Source organism: Acomys russatus, chromosome X (genome assembly GCF_903995435.1).
Source record: "Acomys russatus chromosome X, mAcoRus1.1, whole genome shotgun sequence".
In the NCBI taxonomy this organism is placed as follows: Eukaryota; Metazoa; Chordata; class Mammalia; order Rodentia; family Muridae; genus Acomys; species Acomys russatus.
Window position 1 is genome coordinate 123,527,642 of NC_067169.1, and position 7,654 is coordinate 123,535,295.

Genomic DNA, 7,654 nt, shown 5'->3' on the forward strand with positions numbered 1-7,654 from the left:
GGGGGGATAAGTGGGGGGCGGTGAGGGGGGAGGTTGGCAGCTCTCATGTCTCACAAGGCATCATTACAAGCCAGCTTGGCACTGGAGAGAAGAGTGAACCGCCAGCACATGCGGTGGGGGTGAGTGGAGGACTCACTCTTTCCTCCCCAGCACTCTGAGGGCAGGGTGACAAGATACAGAAGGTGGTCACAGGGCTGGACGGCCGGTTTGTCCTAACCTACAAGAATCAGCCGGCAAGATGAACTGGGGAGTGAAGGGGGAAGCTGGAGAAGAGGAAGAGAGACAGCAAAGCGCGTTTATTGCATGCCTCCCAAAAGGGAAGCAGGAGTCAGAGCAAAGGAGAAGCTCTAGGTCTAGTCTGGACAGGAGGATCCTTTTCAACAGAACAAGTCCTTGCCTAACCATTTTTGGTGGGAGTTATGAGAGAGGAAGATACCGCAACACAATGGAGGGAACTGGGACTTGAGAGCTCTCAGGACTCCAATAAATCCAACCTCACCTCACAGCCTTCCCTCTATAGCCTACAAATGTTTGACCCTCCTCCCCTCAAGCCCCAGCCAGCTTCCTTTGCCTTCTCTCAGTTAGGTCCAGAGGCCTTTTGTTGTTTTTGTTTTTCAGCACAGGGTTCCTCTGTGTAGCCTTGGCTGTCCTAGACTCACTTTGTAGACCAGGCTGGGATTAAAGGTGTGTGCCACCGTGCCCTGCTTCCAGAGGCAATCTTAACCTGCTTCCCAAAGCAATGTCGTGTTGCAGCTTTAATAGCTTAGGATATGTTTGAGTTGCTGGGGGGAGGGGGAAAAATCCACCTCTGTTACTAAGGTAATGCAAGGCCCTGTGGAATCCTTTACCAACTTATTACGAAGATCAGGTTCAGCTGTAAATAGAGGTGTTATTAATATGCCCAGATTGCAAGGGCCACAGAAACCACCAGAAGTCCGAAGTCATATACAAAATCAAAAAGCCTTTATTCTGCCGAGATCCAGTGCACTGGAGTCCTCGCCTATGCAAAGCAAGATGTCAAAAGACCTCCAGGTGAGCATGCAGGCTTTTTTATAGGTTATCAAGGAAAGTTCCAAGGTGGGTTATTAGGTAATATTTCCTTCTATTGGCACAGATCAGGAGCAAGGGTACCAGTACATCTGGGATTGGTTAGGGCTCTGGTCCATAGCTAGGGAGGCTCTCTGATCTGGCTTAAACTGGCCCAAACTGGTAGGTGTTCTTGAGGCTAAGTGACTCTGGTCAGGAGTTAGGGGCTCTTTAAACTGGTAGCTAAGCAACCTTATCTTTCTCAGACCTGGAGTCCTAGCCATCCCTAACTATAAATTCCTGAAAGACAGTGAGTCCTAGCGTCTGTCCTAATCCTTCGCTGGGTGGAGACTCTCAGAGGACATCTATGTTGAGCTAATATCCACTTATAAGTGAGTATAGACCATGTGTGCCTATCTAGGTCTGGGTTACCTCATTCAGGATAATCTTTTCTAGTTCCATTTATTTGCCTGCAAATTACAAGGTTTCCTTGGTGGAGCACTAAGAGTGGTATGGAAGAATGGGGGGAATGGGAGGACCCAGAGGGTTCAGGAGCCCCACAAGACCATCGAGATTGGTGGATCTGGACCGAGGGAGGCCTGCACAAACTGTTGTACCAATCAAGGACAATGCTTGCTGTAAACCTAGATGCCCTGCTCAGACCTAGCCAATGGACTGCTCATCCTCCATGGTTGTGGAGAGCAGGGACTGCCTCTGACATGAACTCTGGTGCCCCTATTTGACCACTTCCCCTTGGTAGGGAGCCCTGGTGGCACTCAGAAGGGGAAGCAGGCTAATTCACATGAGACCTGATAGGCTGTGGTCATATGGTGGGGGAGGAGGTCCCCTTCTGTCAGAGGTCTAGGGGAGGGGAATAGGGCGGAAGAGGGAGGGAGGGTGGGAACAGGAAGATACAAGGGAGGGGATAACAATCGGGATGTAATCTGAATGTTATAATAAATTTAAAAACTTGTTCTTGTGGGCAGGCGATGGTGGCACATGCCTGTAATCCCAGCACTCGGGAAGCAGAGGCAGGTGGATCTCTGTGAGTTCGAGGACAGCTTGGTCTACAAAGTGAGTTCTAGGACAGCCAGGGCTACACAGGGAAACCCTGTCTCAAGAAACCACAACCAAAACCAAAACCTTATTCTTTATGCACAAGCCACCATTGATGGTGAATGTCTGAGATCCTAACACTCTGGAGAAGAAGGTGGAGAGTTTGAGACCACCCTGAGCTATAAGACCGTCTTAAAAAAATAAAAGAAACGCTTTTGGCGGCCATTTCTTCTAGTGTTGGGCAGGTCCGGTTAGCGGCAGCTGCTCCAGTCACGAGGGGCTGGCGGCCAGTGGGGTGCAGTGCTCACAGGTGTTGGCGATGAGTTTACCCCTCAGTCCCAAGCCTTTTCTCAGTGGATTGACAGGAAAGCCAGTGGTGGTAAAACTTAAGTGGGGAATGGAGTACAGGGGCTACCTGGTCTCTGTGGACAGCTACATGAACATGCAGCTGGCGAATACAGAATACATAGATGGGGCATTGTCTGGACGTCTGGGTGAAGTTCTGATACAGTGTAATAATGTCCTTTATATCAGAGGCATTGAAGAGGAGGAGGAAGATGGAGAAATGAGAGAATAGCATCTTTGGGGAAGATTTATATATATATATGTATTTCTATACAGTAAAGATTTTTTTCAACTTGAAAAAAAATAAAAGAAACTGGTAGAAAGAAGGGAATTTTACTTTATGTGAAAAAATACTTAAAAGAACTATAATGCTAAACTTGCAAAAAGTTTGCATTGTACTATTGCTATACACTTAAAATTATATTTATTTGGTGTGTGTGTATATGTACACACATGTGCAAGCTCTCCTTAAAGTCGGAGGACAACTTGTAGGAGTTGGTTTTCCTTTCCCTTAGCAGGTCCTGAGGGGCCTCATGATATCACTGTACACTTGTTATATAAATAAAACTCTGATACCCAGAGTTTCCCAAAGTGGGAGCAGTAGTAAGCACCACAGCAACTCTTACAAAGGAAAACTGTTCATTGGGGCTGGCTTACAGTTTCAGAGGTTCAGTCGGGGCAAGAAGCATGGCAGCGTGCAGGCAGAGGCAGTGCTGAAGAGGTAGCTGAGAGTTCTGCATCTGCTTCCACAGGCAGCAAGAAAAGCATGAGACACACCAGGCCGTGCTTGAGCTTCTGAGACTTCAAAGCCTGACCCTAGTGACACACTTCTCTAACAACGCCACACCTCCTTATAGTGCCACTCCCTGATGACCAGCATTCAAACATAGAAGTGTATTCAAACCACCACAGTGCATGTAGTTTTAACTTTCCTCTATTTCTGAAATTGTCTTCATTTACTTTCTTTCTTTCTTTCTTTTTGGTGTTTTGAAACAGGGGTTCTCTGTGTGTCCCTGGCTGTCCTGGAACTCACTCTGTAGACCAGGCTGGCCTAGAACTCACAGTGATCCACCTGCCTCTGCCTCCTGAGTGCTGGGATTAAAGGCGTGCACCACCACTACCCGGCTCCTCAACATTTACTTTCTACTAATATATTTTTCCATTGCTAGGGATTGAATCATGAACCTTATACATGTTAGGTGAATACTCTTTCTTTTTCTTTTTTTGGTTTTTTGAGACAAGGTTTCTCTGTGTAGCCTTGGCTGTCCTGGACTCACTCCGTAGACCAGGCTGGCCTCGAACTCAGAGTTCCACCTGCCTCTGCCTCCCGAGTGCTGGGATTACAGGCATGCGCCACACACCTGGCTGAGTAGTCTTTCTTAGCTTTTACTAACAAATACCTCAATTCCAGGGCCTCTTCTCCAACACAAGGAAAACATCAAAGAAAATCTAGAGGACGCAAATAAACTCAAATGCAGATTAGAAGCACTGCTTTATTTTCTTCAGCAACACACATTTAAGCACCAGACCAAATGGCCCCTAAGTGCCTGAGAACCATATCAGGCAAAAATTTAGGCAGCTACTATTTCTGGAATCTTTTCCCTAGGGAAAATTGTACTGTTTAGGAGAAGACTGACATAAGGTCATACCTGAGCCCCCTTTCCCAGCCAGGCTTAATGGGAAACGGGGGGCCCAAAGCGCTGTATGGTGTTTACCACTAGAGAAAGCTGGTCAAGAAAGTTCATAATGGAAATTCGGAGGAGGCGAGAATCTTTGGCGATCCAGTGTCTAAAGAGAGAGGAAAAAGAACATTAAGTTAAAAAACTGGTAATTTCTTCTTCTTTTTTTTTTTTTTTTTTTTTTTTGAAAGAGATAGAGAATCCCACTATGTAGCCCTGGTTGACCTAGGGCTTGCTATGTAGACCTGGCTGGCCTGGAACTCACAGAAATCAGATTGCCTGCCTCTGCCTCCTCACTATTCTTTCTTGATTTCCCTTCAAACAAACATACATTGTACCATACCCCGCACGTAGAGACTGGGCGTGGTGGCTGGGCGTGGTGGCGCACGCCTGTAATCCCAGCACTCGGGAGGCAGAGGCAGGCGGATCTCTGTGAATTCAAGGGCAGCCTGGTCTACAACGTGAGTCCAGGACAGCCAAGGCTACACAGAGAGACCCTGTCTCAAAAAACCAAAACAAAACAAAAAAGTCATCCTAGTGTGCTGTGTCTAAGGAAGCGCAGCCTTGGGGAGAAAATAGCCCAGACAGCTACCCAGCATGCCAGACTCTTTGAGCACTTACACCTCCAGCATTCTGCCGCTCACTTTAAGCTCCTTCCCTACCAGGCCTTGGTGCGGTTCGGTGTCCGGAGCTAGGGACCCATAGGCGATTTCTGCCTCCAAAGAGGTCGGGAAAGGCACGATGAGGGCGCTGGTGGAGAGTCAGGAAAGGCACCATCTTGAATCGACTTTGCCTCCTTAGTACTTTAAAATCATTACATCTGGTCTAAGCCGTCCAGGCTATATATTCCACAGTGGCTGGGCCATCGCAGCTGGTTTCCTTTCACCCTCCCGGTGTCTCTTATGTTCTCAAGGAAGCTCTTATTCCCAGACCGCGCTTGGTTAACACACCTCGGTCAGCTGTGCCCCCTGCTCCCCTCCTCCTCCTTGATCTTTTTATTTACCTCCCCACCTCAAGCAGCCCGCCGGTGGCTCAATTGTCCCTGTCCGGTAGGATACAATCTTTGACGTTGGATTCCGGGCCTTTGTGTTAAAGGCACCGTGTTTTTGCTGGAACTCTGGGAGGCTTCCGGTGCTCCTGCAACAGGGTGAGCTCCGCTGGGAATAAGTGCCGGTATGCCGGCATCACTAGGACAGCAGCGGCCAGTCGGGGCCATCTGCAGTGTTACCTAAACGTGTGTGTGCTGCCTGCATGTCTGCTACAGCTCCACCTCCTGCCCCACACCAGTGTCATTAGCAGGGCCACTCCGCCATTGCTGTGGCCCAGAGCCCGCCTTTTCCTCCGGAAGCTCCGCCCCGCCCCAAGGATGCCGCTCTGTATGTACCTGCACATACAGAGGCGGGTGGCAAAGTGGCTGTGACTTGGGTCAGCCTCCACCTGGAGGATTCTGCCAGGAACTCCATGTTCATCTGGTCTGGCTCTGGCTTCAAAGTGCGCCACCGTGCCAGGCTGTCCCTTCTGTTTCCTAAAAGGGACCTAAGGTGATATTTACTGAAAAACAAAACAACAAAAACAGAACACTACCAAACCAAAAAACTATCAAGTGGCCTAGTGTGGTAGTGCCTGCTTGAAATCCCAGCATTTAGGACAGTGGTCCTCAACCTGTGTGTAGCGACCCCTTGGGGTGGGTGCCTAAAGACCCTTTTACAGAGCTCATAGATATCCTGTATATCAGATACTTACATTATTATTCATAACAGTAGCAAAACTGCAGTGTGAACTGAGCATGAGAGCGCATGCTTTTAATCCCAGCACTTGGGAGACAGAAGCAGGAGGATCGCTGTGAGTTTGAGGCCAGCCTGATCTACAAAGCAAGTCCAGGACAGCTAAACCTACACAGAGAGACTCTGTCTCAAAAAAAAAGAAAAAAGAAAAAACCAAAAAACATCCTGATTTAGGAGGTAGGAGTCGGTCTTTGTTTAAGTTGGAGGTCAGCCTAATCCACATAACCACTTCTAGGCCATACATATTACACCATCTCAGAACCAGCAACAAAAACAAACAGAAATCCACCAACAAATGAAGTGAAATGAGATTTAGAGCTGTATCAGCAAGCAAGAGATTTCCCTTTAAAACAGGCCCTGCATCTGCCCTTTCGTCTCCTTCTTTACAGCCAGTCCCCAGCAAGACCCACAATCTCTCTCTGAACACCAATTTTTGTTTGTTTGTTTTTTCAAGACAGGGTTTCTCTGTGTAGCCTTGGCTGTCCCGGACTCACTTTGTAGACCAGGCTGGCCTCGAACTCACAGAGATCTACTCAGCCTCCACCTCCCAAGTGCTAGGATTACAGGTGTGTACCACCACGCCTGGCTCATTTAAAAAAAATATTTTATTTATTTATTACATACACACACTAGAAGAAGGCGTCAGATCTCAAGATAGATAGTTGTGAGCCACCATGTGGTTGCTGGGAATTGAACTCAGGACCTCTGGAAGAACAGACAGTGCTCTTAACCTCTGAGCCATCTCTCCAGCCCCTGGCTCATTTTTTTAAAATAAAATATTTAGTTTGTTTTTCCAGACAAGGTCTCTTAGCTGGGCATTGGTGGCATAAGCCTGTAATCCCAGCACTTGAAGGCAGGCAGATCACTGTGCGTTCAAGGCCAGCCTGGTTTACAAAGCGAGTCCAGTGCAGCCAGGGCTACACAGAGAAAGATTGTCTCAAAAAACAAAACAGAACAGAACAAAACAAAACAAAACAGCAACCCACCAACATTGAATCTAATAGAAGAGAAAGTGGGGAAGAGGCTTAAGCTCATTGGCACAGGAGACAACTTCCTGAACAGAGAACCAACAGCCCAGGCTCTAAGGTCAACAATTAATAAATGGGGGACCTTATGAAACTGAAATGCTTCTGTAAGGCAAAGGACACTGTCAACAGAACAAAACGACAGCCTACAGACTGGAAAAGATGTTTACCAACTGTACATCCAACAAAGGGCTAATATCCAAAATAAATAAAGAACTCAAGAAAACTGGTATCAAAGAACCAAATAATCCAATTTTAAAAGGGCTATAAGCTGGGCACTTACTTGTGGATATTAGCCATTAAGTCACTGATAACCAAGCTACAATCCATAGACCCAGCGAGGTTAGGTACAGAGGTAGGGACTAGGGGGACACATGGATCTCATTAGCAGGGAGGATGGAATAGATTTTATGGGTGGAGTGGAGGCAGGGGATGAGGATGGGAGGATCAGGTAAAGAAAGGGAGGGGAGATGGTGTTGAAGGAAGGGATATGGAGAGAAATAGGGGGACTTGAGGGTCATTTGAGATGTGGCATGGAAAACCGGTGCAGCGGAAACTTTCTAAAATGTATGACGGTGATCTTAATAAAGTTGCCAAATAATGGAGATGGAGTCCCAATTGGCCGTCACTTGTCACCAAATGAAACTCCCAGTCCTGAGGCTGGGTTACATCTAATTGGGTTGTTGGCCAAAGAGGGTCCCATGGAAATCCCCAAACAACCCTGGCTGTGGCTCTCCAC

General features: G+C 47.5%; 2 protein-coding genes across 2 annotated transcripts; one reads left to right on the plus strand and one right to left on the minus strand.

The window, feature by feature from the left end:
• The first annotated feature begins 2,401 nt into the window (after positions 1–2,401).
• On the plus strand, positions 2,402–2,659 carry LOC127185749 (small nuclear ribonucleoprotein F-like). Its single transcript, XM_051142280.1, has one exon. It carries the CDS (start codon positions 2,402–2,404, stop codon positions 2,657–2,659), a length of 258 nt encoding a protein of 85 aa, XP_050998237.1.
• Positions 2,660–3,906: 1,247 nt separating this feature from the next.
• On the minus strand, positions 3,907–5,359 carry Lage3 (L antigen family member 3). Its single transcript, XM_051141245.1, is given in 4 exon segments — positions 3,907–4,215; positions 4,728–4,856; positions 5,165–5,311; positions 5,313–5,359. Coding segments are annotated over 4 exon segments (438 nt in total). The 3' UTR covers positions 3,907–4,100.
• Between the last annotated feature and the right edge of the window lie 2,295 nt (positions 5,360–7,654).

What these genes read in the sequence shown, in the direction of transcription:
- LOC127185749 (XM_051142280.1), top strand. Translation starts at nt 2,402, where the DNA reads ATGAGTTTACCCCTCAGTCCCAAGCCTTTTCTCAGTGGATTGACAGGA.